The sequence below is a fragment of the Propithecus coquereli genome, unplaced genomic scaffold (genome assembly GCF_000956105.1).
Source record: "Propithecus coquereli isolate 6110/MARCELLA unplaced genomic scaffold, Pcoq_1.0 Scaffold68, whole genome shotgun sequence".
In the NCBI taxonomy this organism is placed as follows: Eukaryota; Metazoa; Chordata; class Mammalia; order Primates; family Indriidae; genus Propithecus; species Propithecus coquereli.
The window spans coordinates 7,142,305-7,156,752 of record NW_012152840.1 but is presented as its reverse complement, the minus strand read 5'-3'; the positions used below and the strand labels follow the sequence as shown (position 1 = coordinate 7,156,752).

The window sequence follows — 14,448 nt, the reverse complement described above, 5'->3', positions numbered from 1 at the left end:
ACTGAAAGGTTAACTGAAAGCAATTTTTAAAGTAATTATATATACAGTGCTGAATGCATCTAGAGCATACTTTTTCTTTTATTGGCAGACTTAATTTTAATTGTTTTATAGTAATTGCAATGCCACCTAGCTACTCAGTTGTGCAACTGACCTCTAACCCCTTTTTATAGACAAATAGTACAAGCTTCCCCCAAATTGATTTTAAGCTCTGTTTTGAGTTGACCTTCAAATAGAGGATGTGATGCTTGTCAGCTAATAGTAATTTCTGTATGCCAATTTTCTTGTCCTAGTCCCAATGCGTTTTAATAACAAAGGGAGATGAATTGGAACCACACTATAGAAATTCTTACTCTGTATTTTTACTCCTGCTTTTTCATTCAATTTTTGTGCCTTATCAGCTGATTAGGTTGCCTTTTTAAAAAAACAGTGAGTTTATAATATTAAATAAATGGTATTTCTTCTTTTCCTGAAAGAATTTTTCAGGGACTGAAAATAGCATCAATTAGGCACCTACTATGTACCAGAGTAGGTGAAGAAAGCATTTTTACTTGACCAGCCTCTGAGGTAGATAACGTCATTCTACTTCCCCCAGGGAAGCCTTCTCTGCTTCTTTTCTAGAAGCCTCCTGCAATGTGCTCATATAGTTCCTGACACTTCCTTTCTCACTGCATTGATCATAGGTATTCTAAGTAATTGTTTACTGCCTGATTTCTTTGCTCCACTGCTAGTACCCGGCAGACCAGAGTCAGTCTGTCCTAGTCACCACGGCATCCTTAGTGCCTGACACGGTGCCTCACACATGGTTGACATTCAACAAATAGTTGTTGAATGAATTTGTTGAATTGAAGAATCTTGGTTTTATAGGTGAGAAACTGAGGTTGAATTGAGTAGCTTTTCCAGTCACCTAACCACTAAATGATAGAGTTGACTCTAAAACCTGTGGTTTTACCCTATACCACAATGCCTCTGTGAATTAACTACTTTAGGCCTGGGTTTCTTCTTCCATAAAAATGGGACAATTGTATTAAGGTCCTTGTTTCCTCCAAAATCATGACTTTATAATAACAACCCTGAGGATGCCTTTGTTTGCTCTTTAAGTCTATTTTTAGACTATACGTATTATGCAGAATTGAGCCTTTGGACCAAATCTTGAAGCTCTTTTGGGAATTCTCAGTTTCCCTTTAGAAGTATGTTAAATAATACACTGACCCTGATTTCGTTAGGGAAATCATGGAGAACCTGAAGGTAGGTTGTAGTGAGCAGTTTTAGGAGTAAAGAGGAACAAATATTTCTCAAGTCTATGTGATTGGATATAGAAGTAACCAGAGGTTGATGCAACCTGTAACACTCAAGCTAATCAGATTTTTAGTCTTTTGCATTACTGAAAAGTTTTTTTAAAAAGCTTCTCTTTTAAGTAACTTACTTAATTTTAAGTAAATTACCAAGGTCAGTGTTTTCAAAGGAAAAACACAATTTTGGTTGTACATCACTAGGTTGTAATATAATGTATGAGTATTTTATAGTTTTCATGACTCTAGCAAAAAATATTTAAACTTTCAAAATTTGTGTATATCTGTTTAAATTCTTACTAACTGGCCAATCTGAGTAATGAACTAGTAGGAAGAAAAATAGAAGTAATAATTTGGTAGCATATTCCTATTTTTATGCTTGATAAGATAAAAAATAAGAAGTTTAATTCCAAAAGCTAGAGAGCCAGAAGAATAAAAGGGATTTAGCTCTTCAGGTTTCTCTTCTGTATCTTTTGTTACTCCTGGCTACTTTGCATTACCTCTGGATGCCCCAGGCCAAAGGACACAATCAAGTCACTCTAGATTAGTTCTAAAATTTCATGGCTCAGCAGTGGCTAGGTGAGGAGGACTTTGATGAAACTGATATATTATCTTGAAAGTGTTTTGGTTTTAAGGCAAAAGCTTTTAAACACATCTTGGAACCCCTCAGAAGTGGCAGTGGGCATTGCAAGATCCATGGGATGCGGTCAGGGAGTAGTTTAGCCTCAACCTCCTCCAGCCAGACAGCTACTCTTTTATCTGTTTTGCTCTAGGTTTTCTTATAGTATTTTGTTTGAAGAAAGGGATCCCCTGCTTAAAGCGAAAAGTTTGAAAACCACTACTTTAAGGAAAAACAGTTTCAGAAAAAAACCCTCTATTTTTGACTTCTAATTATTAGTATTTCCCAATTAAATATAGTTTCTCTCAGATTCTTGGAGAGTAATAGTTACAAAATAGCTTACTCCTCTGCCTTTCAACTATTTCCCTTTACGACCCAAAATGTGAGTGATGCTCATTTCTTACTCTTATACTTGTTTACAGCAATTTAGGAAATTCTTGTTTCTAATGACAAATAATGATCACATAGCTGTGATCATACTTGAAAAAGTATCACTTGGCTGTGTTGATACTTGAAAAAAAATAGTGGTTAACCCCTACATGATTAGGAGATGGTATTAGCTCAGTTTATAATATTAGTTAAGAAATAGTTTTAAATTTCAGTGATATCTTTATAATCTCTTAGAAATCTAAGGAATTTTATAGAAAAAAGAATGACACCTTCAAGAGTAGGGATTTGGACTGATAGATACCACTATTATTCCTAAGCTGATGCTCTTTATTTGTAATATTGGGAATTAGGGAACAGGGACTTTTAGTCCAACTTTCCATCTGCTGCTTGGATACATCAAATGGATATGTAGTTTATATTTGAATAATTCAGTGAGGAGGATCTTACTACCTTCAAAGCTCAGGTTATTTTCTCTTTGGACAGCTCTCTTTTCCTAAAAATTGTTTCTCCCTTTTACTGACTCAGTGTATCTTCTTATAGGCTGTAAGTTTGCTTTATGATCCTTGAAGCAAACTCTTTGCTCGTCCCTTCAGCTAGGACAAAGTTGATGCTAATAGGTGACTTCTCTGGCCCCCTCTCTCTCGGCACCAGTGAACCTCGCCCGGGAGCGCTCTTTTTCCCCTTTCCCCAATAAAGCCTCCTCGCTTGCCCTTTAAAAAAAAAAAAAAAAAAAAGTTGATGCTAGTAAATTAAACTAACTCTAATTTGTGGTAGAGAATGAGACCACTTACTCATTTTATTCATTTTCTTTTGGTTTAGACTTCAGAAACACATGGACTTTAACTAAATTGGCACCAAGATTTTATTTTAAATATTTTGAGTACAAAATTTATTAAAATGTATTTATATGATCCTAATTCACATTTTCTAGATGACTTGATGTCATTATTGTGAATTTCAGCTACTGTTCTCTAAGGTGATGCCCTCAAGCCCTGTTGAGTTTTGTAGGACTGTTTTCCTGTTCATTTTAGCTCAATGTAATAAACACTAGTGATTACCTCCTTCAGTCCAGGCTTGTTGCATTCAGTGGGGATGCAGACATGAATGAGATGTCAGCCAAAATAGCTCAGCTGGGAGGGCATTAGATTGAAGATATAAAGGTCCTTGGATAGATCCAGAGTTTCAGGGACTTTATCTCAATAAAGCTGTGTCTTAGTCTGTTTGAGTTGCCATAAAGGAATACCTAAGGCTGGGTAATTTGTAAAGAAAAAAGGTTTATTTGGCTCATGGCTCTGCAGACTTGTACAAGAAACATGGCACAGCACCAGCATTCGCTTCTGGTGACAGTCACAGGCTGCTTCCACTCATGGCAGAAGGTGAAGGGGTGCTGGTGTGTATAAATCACATGGCAAAAGGGGAAAAGAGAGACAGAGACAGAGAGAGAAGGTGTTAGGCTCTTTTTAACAACCAGCTCTCAGTAGAACTAATAGAGTGAGAACTTACTACCATGAGGATGGCACCTAGCCATTCATAAGGGATCCTCTCCCATGACTCAAACACCTCCCATTAGGCCCCACCTCCAACATTAGTTATCATATTTTTTCTTTTTATTTTTGAGACAGGGTCTCACTCCATCGCCCTGGCTAGAATGCAGTGGTATCATCGTAGCTCAGTGCAACCTCAAACTCCTGGGCTTAAGCGATCTTCCTATCTCAGCCTCCCAAGTAGCTGGGACTATAGGCGAGTGCCACCATTTGCAGATAATTTTTCTATATTTTGTAGAGATGGGATCTTGCTCTTGCTTGGGCTGGGGAGATCAAATTTCAGCATGAGATCTAGAGGGGTCAAACATCTAAATTCTAGCAAGCTGTTACTAAAAAAAAAAAGTGTGGGACATAATATCTATAATAAGGAGACCACAGGTATGGATGTGGGGGCAAGGACAGAAACGTAACATTACTCTGCTACAATATGGTAAGTGCCAGACAAGAAAATAAACAGGGCAGGAGATGGGACCAAATGAAAGGGAAAAGGTGATCTATGAGACAGACAGAGAGATCACATGCACAGACAAGTGTCCCAGCCTAAGGAAGGGCCTGAGCAAGGGTCTGAAAGTATGTTGAGTGTTCCTGGAATGGCAGTCATTTCTGGTGTGCCGGAAGCGTAAGGAGATGGAAGGAGAAAGATGGCAGGAAGGGAGGCAGCAAAATGAGGTTAGACCAGGTTGTGAACGGAATTATATGTCCCTCAGGGAGTTTGAACTTTATTCCTTCAGGATTGGGGATCTATATCAGAAGACTTATGTGTTTTTTAGATTCTGGTAGCATGGTGGAGAATGATTAAGACTAATGTCTCTGAAATTTTGATCATTCATCCTGCATCTTTGCTATTTTGCCATAGTTGAGCATGCTTTGGGGCTGATGAGAAAGACCAGTAGGAATAAGAGGACATAAGTGATGGATTGAATTTCTTGTACACTTAATGGCCATCACTTTTTAGTATCTGTGACTGCTCTTTGTAGTTTTAAAGTTCCTGCCTTGTTAACAGATTGTTATCTCACATTGATAATAGTATGCTTGCCAAAGCAGGCCTTTTCCCGCTTCCCTCCTAATATATAGTTGGTTAAAAAGTCCAAATAAACAAACTTAGATCTGACCCACAAGTACCGTATATGACCTTCAGTGAATCAGCTTGGAGCCATCTATTTTGATCCTTAGAGGACTTTTTCTGATTCTTGTCTTATTCTAGATCTTTATAACTAAGCTATCCAGCAACTTCATATAAGTAAAATATAACTATAATTTGTATAAAAGATCATAGTCACTCATTTTAAAACATTTTTAAATTTATTTTAATGTAGGTGATTGGAGTTGTGCTTCAAGAATTTCAGCAGTTCAGCAGTATTTTGTCTGCTAACAATAAGCTCTTTACTTGATTGCACCATGAGAAAGCTGCTAATGAGACTTGATGAGCACAAAAATGGACTTGAAGAACCAAAAGCCATTGTTTTTATATGAAGAATACTGAACAGTTTTAAGCCTCAATGCTTTTTAATCACCACTGAGATTTTTCCCCATAACATCAAAATGGCAAGCAGGCGAAAATCAACAACACCGTGCATGGTCCTTGCCAGTGAACAAGATACAGACCTTGAATTGATATCAGATTTGGATGAAGGTCCTCCCGTACTTACACCTGTAGAAACCACCAGAGCAGAGAGTATCTCAAGTGACGAAGAAGTTCATGAATCTGTGGATTCTGACAATCAGCAAAATAAAAAGGTCGAAGGTGGCTATGAATGTAAATATTGTACTTTTCAAACTCCAGATCTAAATATGTTTACTTTTCATGTGGATTCAGAACATCCCAATGTAGTGCTAAATTCATCCTATGTTTGTGTTGAATGCAATTTTCTTACCAAAAGGTATGATGCACTTTCTGAGCATAATCTGAAATATCACCCAGGAGAAGAGAATTTTAAGTTGACTATGGTAAAACGTAATAACCAGACAATCTTTGAACAAACGATAAATGATCTGACTTTTGATGGTAGTTTTGTTAAAGAGGAGAATGCTGAGCAAGCAGAGTCTACGGAAGTTTCTTCTTCAGGAATATCTATCAGTAAAACTCCTATCATGAAAATGATGAAAAATAAAGTAGAGAACAAACGGATTACAGTTCATCATAACTCAGCTGAGGACGTTCCTGAAGAGAAAGAGAATGAAATCAAATCAGACCGTGAAGAAATTGTAGAAAATCCAAGTTCTTCAGCTTCTGAATCTAATACAAGTACTTCCGTTGTGAACAGAATACATCCAAGTACTGCCAGCACGGTAGTGACACCAGCAGCAGTTCTTCCTGGATTAGCACAGGTGATAACTGCTGTATCAGCTCAGCAGAATTCTAACTTGATTCCCAAAGTCTTAATCCCTGTTAATAGCATTCCCACCTATAATGCTGCATTGGATAACAACCCCCTTTTACTTAACACCTACAACAAATTCCCTTATCCAACAATGTCAGAAATTACAGTTCTTTCTGCTCAAGCAAAATATACGGAGGAACAGATCAAGATATGGTTTTCAGCCCAACGTCTAAAACATGGTGTTAGTTGGACTCCTGAGGAAGTAGAGGAGGCAAGAAGAAAACAGTTCAATGGAACAGTGCATACTGTACCTCAGACCATAACTGTTATTCCTACACACATTTCTACAGGGAGCAATGGTTTACCATCTATTTTACAGACATGCCAAATAGTTGGTCAACCAGGTCTGGTCCTTACTCAAGTAGCTGGAACAAACACCTTGCCAGTAACAGCACCTATAGCCTTGACGGTGGCAGGGGTTCCAAATCAAACAAGTGTACAGAAAAGTCAGGTACCTGCTGCTCAGCCTAATGCAGAAACAAAGCCAGCAACAGCAGCAGTTCCAACTTCTCAAAATGTCAAACATGAAACTGCATTGGTAAACCCTGATTCATTTGGCATTCGGGCAAAAAAGACTAAAGAGCAACTTGCAGAATTAAAAGTTAGCTACCTTAAAAATCAGTTTCCCCATGATTCAGAAATTATCAGACTTATGAAAATAACAGGCCTGACAAAAGGAGAGATTAAAAAATGGTTTAGTGACACAAGGTACAACCAGAGAAATTCAAAGAGTAATCAGTGCTTACATCTCAACAACGATTCCTCTACCACAATTATTATAGACTCCAGTGATGAAACCACGGAATCCCCAACCGTTGTTACTTCACAGCATAAACAATCCTGGAATCCTTTTCCTGACTTTACTCCCCAAAAGTTTAAAGAGAAAACTGCAGAGCAGCTTCGTGTCCTTCAGGCAAGTTTTCTCAACAGCTCCATACTTACAGATGAAGAATTAAATAGGTTAAGAGCGCAAACCAAACTTACCAGAAGAGAAATCGATGCTTGGTTTACAGAGAAGAAGAAATCAAAAGCTTTAAAGGAAGAGAAAATGGAAATAGATGAAAGTAATGCAGGCAGTTCCAAAGAAGAAGCTGGGGAAACTTCTCCTGGAGATGAAGCTGGTACACCTAAGTCAGGGAGTACTGGCAAGATATGTAAAAAAACACCTGAGCAGTTGCACATGCTTAAAAGTGCATTTGTTCGAACACAGTGGCCATCACCAGAAGAGTATGATAAGTTGGCCAAAGAAAGCGGGCTTGCTAGAACAGACATAGTTAGTTGGTTTGGGGACACCCGTTATGCTTGGAAAAATGGAAACTTGAAATGGTACTACTACTATCAAAGTGCCAATTCGAGTAGTATGAATGGTCTGTCTTCCCTTAGGAAAAGAGGGAGAGGGAGACCCAAAGGACGGGGAAGAGGAAGACCACGTGGGCGGCCTAGAGGAAGCAAAAGAATTAACAACTGGGACAGGGGACCGTCACTCATAAAATTTAAAACTGGAACTGCAATACTTAAGGATTATTACCTGAAGCACAAATTTCTTAATGAGCAGGACCTTGATGAACTTGTTAACAAATCACATATGGGCTATGAGCAGGTCAGAGAGTGGTTTGCAGAAAGACAGAGAAGATCAGAATTAGGTATAGAATTATTTGAGGAAAATGAGGAGGAAGATGAAGTTATTGACGACCAGGAAGAAGATGAAGAAGAAACAGATGATAGTGACAATTGGGAACCCCCACGACATGTGAAGCGGAAGCTTTCTAAATCAGATGACTGAAATGTAAGTTTTTAAACTGAGTGTATATTCATCAACCACATGCATTTTGAACAGTCACCTTGTTGTATCAGTCATCTTCACTTTTGATATTTTTTTCCGAAATAGTTTTTCTTCTCCCTAGTAAGAGACTAGGTACCACTAGTATAGCCAGGAGATAAATTATTATCATGTGTAGCTTGATTGTTGTGATTATTCTATTTATTACATAGAGTTTATTGTTGCTTTAATTATTTATTTTTCACGTGAAATGTTTTTTACTTTGTTTTAAGGGAAAGTTACCCATTCTTTAAGAAGGGAGACTGGTAGGCGAGGCGGATTCACAAATAAATATTAAAGATGACTAAAATGTATTTCTTGCAACCCTCCCTTCACTAAACCTTCATTTTTTGCCTATTTAAGGAAAGAATTCAAAAACGAAAACTAAAAAGAAGGGGAAAAGTATATCGAAGGAAAGACCACGGGGGTGAGGATTGCTCAGTTTTAGGAAACTAGGTGAAAATGGGTATCTTTTTTTCTTCATTGTATTGCCACCAAAACCTTATTAGATTTTTAAGTAGAGTTTAAAATGTTTTATGTATTCAAATTATTCAATATCTTTTTCTGTTAAAAGTCAAAGGTTGGCTGGGCGCAGTGGCTCACGCCTGTAATCCTAGCACTCTGGGAGGCCGAGGCAGGAGGATTGTTTGAGCTCAGGAGTTCGAGACCAGCCTAAGCAAGAGTGAGACCCCATCTCTACTAAAAGAATAGAAAGAAATTAGCTGGACAACTAAAAATATATAGAAAAAAATTAGCCGGGCATGGTGGCACATGCCTGTAGTCCCAGCTACTTGGGAGGCTGAGGCAGAAGGATTGCTTGAGCCCAGGAGTTTGAGGTTGCTGTGAGCTAGGCTGACGCCATGGCACTCTAGACCGGGCAACAGAGTGAAACTCTGTCTCCAAAAAAAAAAAAAAAAAAAAAAGTCAAAGGTCTATTCTAGGCCATATATAAATAAATTCATGTTTGCTTAGGTGGCATCTGTGTTTGAAAACTGTGATATAAGTTATTTCTGTCATAGAGATTAAAAAGCAAATAACAGATTTGGTATGAAATTAACTCAATTGCCTAAAATACCTTTCCATTCTTTGATATAAAACAAACCTGCTACCAGCACAAACATTGTATTTGGTTAAAAATATATCTCTGTAGTCTTAAAAAGTACAAATAAATATGGTTAAATTTGAAAAGTTTTGGCATGTTCCTTAAACCTTATATAAATTGAATTAATCAAAATTGTACTACAGTTATAAATCAGATACTTGATTTGGAGTTAGAACTTCAATTGTTAATAATTGTGCAATTCAATAACATGATTTTTATTCTTTCTTATTCTCTGTTTTGGAGTGTTCTACATTGCTCACTACTTTGAAAACAATGCAGTTGTCATGAAATGTTTGTGTATGTCTGTCAGTAGTCCAAATAGCATCTTGCTGTCAGAAATTACCGCAGTGTTCTCAAACAGTAAGGGAGGAAATGAGCATAGAGCCTCATTATTATTTGACAAATGAGCATTCTTACCTGTTTCCTTGGCTTTTTGCATCACTACCCCATCCTCTACTGATATGCTCTCTTATTCTGTGCAGTTTTTCCTTAATTCCCCCATGTTTTCTCCCTGGTTTTATTTATTTTAACGGTTATTTATAGAGAGCTTAATATGTGCCAGCCACTATTCTTATTGCTTAGTGATCTTTTTTTCAGGTTTTGTTTTCATTAACATTTTTTAAGACAGAAGAAGAGAAGAAACTAAAAATGTATCTATTTTAATAAGCAGTATAAATCTCATCCCAGGTTATAGGGTAGAATGTAGTAAGTCACAAGAAGTTAAACAGTTTTGTACAGCTTTATCCTGAAGTGCAGCCCTCCATTTCCTAATGTCAGAAATCTTCAGGACAGGCTTTCTTCTGACCCAGATACATAAAATATTTTTAACAGGCATTTTCTTTTCATTGCTAAACACAAAAATGTGCACTCAGCCAAGATTAAATCAGCAAATTCGTTGCTGCAGTGAATTGTTGTTGTTGTAACCTCTGCATTGATTTTGTGGGGAGTTGCAATCTTCTAAAAATAATGTGAACTTTTTGTACAGTTTAGTTTGATATTACTTTAAGTTTGTGTGGATAATTCTTAAGTTATATTTTTAATATTGACACTGTAGTGGATACTCATTGTGGTCAGAAAATTCACAGAAAGCTACAGTTTTCAAAAGATAGTATCACGTAGGTTACTTATACACAAAATTATAAAATACATTAATTATCAAATTATTGGCTTAATAATTTTTACTTATAAGAGGATTCATCATAGGTTTCCCTTTATAAAGAGTTATTTCTTCATTTAAATATGGTTCAATTTACAAAAAATAAGCTACCAAAACCTTCCCAAAGTAGTTATTGCAGAAAGTGAGGTCCATGTATATCTTTTGCACATGCTGCCCTTGTATGTAAATAGAAAAAAACACAAGAGTCATTAGATTTCAGTCTATTTATTATAAATACTGACAATGAAATATATACTTCCTGCTAATAAATTTTTTATAAATTATTACATAAAAGTGATAAATGTTTATAAACAAATCTGGCATATGAAGAACATATATGTGCATACACATATATATAAGAGTTGCACACAAAGTCTAGTACTTTGTATAAGATGTATAAGTGATCTCTATTAATAAGAGAATACAGAAGGTATATTTTCATGGCTAATTGATATAATTTTTGTTTCTAAAAGTAGCAAAAATAAAAATATGATTTTCTTTACATTTTCAGTTTTTTATGATGTTTTTCTTTTATAGCTGCCTAAAACGTTGAAGGAGAATCAATTCTTCAACTCAAGATGTCTGATTTACTGTGAATGGGCCCAATCTTTGATGACATTCAAAACGTTTGGGGCATATACACTCTCAAAAACCAGGATCCAATACCCAAAAGAAATGGAACTTAATGTTGTGCCAAAGTTAAACTACTGCAGTTGGTGGAAGTTCTGCAATGTAAATAGAACACTAATTAAAAAACAACTTGTAAAAATTCAAATTTTAATACAGTACATTTTTATTCTAATATGATGGAGATATTCTGAATCTTAGGCTTTCTGAGGGGGTTTAATGACCACTAGAGCTTGTCCTCATATTTTGTCCAGCTTAATACTATGTGTCTAGTAAGATGGGCTTCATTGCCTCTATGCTTTGATATATGATTAAGCTTAGAACTTTGAGTGACCAAACATTTTACAGACTAAAAATTGTTAGAAATGGGAATAAAAAACCAAACCCTGATGTATTTCTATGTCTTATTTATCAGGCCCTGCACTAAGATTAAAAGTTGTGCATGAGCTTATACAATTTCAAGTGTAGAAACAGCCTATTTACACATGTTGAAACAATAAGATTTTGTGGTGTCACTGGCCCTTAATAATTGGATCTTTCATTTAAACATCGATACCACTATTTCTACTTGTAATTCTTCTGTTACTTTTTTCATTGGAAGCTGATTTTATTTTTATTAAATGGAAGAGAATTAATATTGAAGAAGGAAAAGAAACTGGCATGAGAATTTGGATATGGTGAAACTCTGAAATAAATATTGCACCAAAAATGTGAAAAAGCATCATGTAGTAAATATATACTTAGTGTTTTCTTACAATCATGTGGAAATCAGATATGTTTGTACAGGTGTCAGATCAGAATTTTCAAGAATTATCTTTCAATGAAATCCGACTTTATATAACAATTTCAGTGAATAGAGAAAAAATTCTGAACTGATCATAATGAGTTGAAAGTTAGCTTTTCAGTTATAAATCATGGGAGCGTTAACTGTTAACTCTTGCCATATCAGAAGACTGAAAGTTCATACTAACTTATAAACTTTGTAAAGACAGGTGCTGTTCATTCATGCTGAGAAGAACCCTTTCTTTTGTGACCATAGGACCACTTTTCAAAATGTGCTTTCTTCATAGAAGAAATACTCGGTTTAATTAGCTTTGGATTTTAACATGTTTTTCTGAATGACCATCTGTAGTAAGCTTGGCCAGTTTATTTTATCTAATATAATGAATAATAAATATTAAGCTCTTGGTTACATGTTTGTCAGCTAATGAAAATGTTATGAAAAAGCCTTGGATATGCATGCTGCTTTCATTTTTATAAACTTTTTATTTTTTAACTATAGCTTTATTAGTAATTCCAAAATGCTGCAATTTAGCTGATTTCTTCACTCAGACAGCTGGCTTTGTGGGTGGCTTTTTTCATACTACTGTTAACTTTTTTAAAAAAGAAGCAATGTAAAGACTTAACAATTGAATGCACTAAGCTGTTTTTTCTTTTACATGTTTAAAAACTTCTTAAAGCACTCTGTATTATAATGATTAAATTGCTCCCTTTTTTAAACCATTGCTAATGTGGTCTGAGTTTTGTTTGACAATAATTTTAATGTTCTCAAAATTTGAAATGTCAAGTATTGGAAATGAAGCCTTGGAATATATTTATATTATGTTTCCTTGCAATATGTTAACTCTGTATAGCTGTAAATAACTATTAATACATTTTCCCCATCTCTTTTATAGGCTTGATAAAATTCTGCTCTGATGTTTGCTAGCTTTTAAATATATTTATTTGACGGAGCAAAAGAACCCTTCTCTCCTGGTTGATTGTGTCCTTGAATACAAAAATAAAAGTTAGCAGTGATTAGTAGTTTTCAGTGATTTTTTTTTTCCATTTTATTATCCAAGTCAGTTTTTTAAAAAAATTGTGGTAAAATATTATATGACATATTTGCCATTATATCAGTTTTTAAGTGTACAATTCAATGGCATTAATTATATTCACAATGCTGCACAACCATCACCGCTATTTCTAAAACTTTTTCCTTACTCCAAACAGAAACTTGGAACTGTTAAACGATACCTCCCCATTTCCCACAGTCTCCGGTAACCTCTTATCTACTTTCTGTCTCTATGAATTTGCTTGTTCTTGATATTTCAAATAAGTGGAATCATATACTATTTGTCTTTTTGTATTGGGCTTATTTCACTTAGCATAATGTTTTCAAGATTCATCCATGTTGTAGCATACATCAAAACTTTGTTTCTTTTTATGGCTGAATTATATTCCATTGTGTATAAATCTGTCTATACACCTCCCCATATTTTGTTTATCCATTGATCTGTTGATGGAAATGTGGGTTTTCCACCTTTTGGCTATTGTGCATAATGGCATACAAGTATCTGTTTGAGTTCCTGTTTGCAGTTCTTTTGAGTATATATCAAGGAGTGAAATTCCTGAGTCATGTGGTAATTCTATGATTAACTTTTTGAGGAACCACCAAACTCATTTCCACGGTGTCAAAATGTTTTCCACAGTATCTGTACCATTTTATATTCCACTAGCAATGTACCAGGGTTCCAATTTCTCCACATCCTTGCCAACACCTTTTATTTTCAGTTTTTACAAAAGTGTTACAGCCATCCTAGTAAGTGTGAAGTAGTGTCTCATTGTAGTTTTGATTTGCATTTCTCTAATGAGCATCTTTTCATGTGGTTATTGACTATTTGTGTATCTTCTTTGGAGAAATGTCTGTTCAAGTCCTTTGCCCAGTTTTTAATTGGGTTACCTTTTTGTTGTTGAGTTTTAGGAGTTTTTATTATTATTATTATTGTTTTTTGAGACAGAGTCTCACTCTGTTGCCCGGGCTAGAGTGCCGTGGCGTCAGCCTAGCTCACAGCAACCTCAAACTCCTGGGCTCAAGCAATCCTTCTGCCTCAGCCTCCTGAGTAGCTGACACTACAGGCATGCGCCACCATGCCTGGCTAATTTTTTTTCTATATATTTTTAGTTGTCCAATTAATTTCTTTCTTTTTTTAGTAGAGACGGGGTCTCACTCTTGCTCAGGCTGGTTTCGAACTCCTGAGCTCAAACAATCCGCCCACCAGATGCACCTCACCTTACCATGGGGTTATGTCCTAATAAACCCATTGTAAAGTTGAAAAATCATAAATGATTAACCATTTTTATATGATTTGCAAATACAGTTGATCCTCATTATTCATGGATTCTGTATATGCAAATTTGCCTACTCACTAAAATTTATTTGTAATTCAGTACTCATGACACTTTCTTGGTCATTCCTGCATGTGCGTGCACAGAATGCCAAAAAATTTGAGTTGCTCAATATGCATATTCCCAGTTGAGATCAACCAAAGCAATGCTCTACCTTTGTTTTGTTTTGTTTTAATTTGTTTTTTGAGACAGGGTCTTGCTCTATCACCCAGGCTGGAGTGCAGTGGCGTGATCATAGCTCACTGCAGCCTCAAACTCCTGGGCTCAAATGATCCTCCTGTCTCAACCTATGGTACAGGTGCACACCACCACGCCCAGCTAACTTTTTATATTTTTTGTAGAAACAGGGTTTC

At 35.9% G+C, this 14,448-nt stretch overlaps 1 protein-coding gene across 1 annotated transcript in view; it reads left to right on the top strand.

Moving 5' to 3' along the window:
• Positions 1 to 12,741, top strand: part of ZHX1 (zinc fingers and homeoboxes 1) — a 22,640-nt gene extending 9,899 nt beyond the window's left edge. The window contains exons 3-4 of the mRNA XM_012660849.1: positions 5,159 to 8,009; positions 10,838 to 12,741. Of these exons, the coding sequence (XP_012516303.1) occupies positions 5,385 to 8,006 (2,622 nt within the window). The 5' untranslated portion in view covers positions 5,159 to 5,384 and the 3' untranslated portion in view covers positions 8,007 to 8,009; positions 10,838 to 12,741. The remainder of the gene's footprint in view (positions 1 to 5,158; positions 8,010 to 10,837) is intronic.
• Positions 12,742 to 14,448: the final 1,707 nt, after the last annotated feature.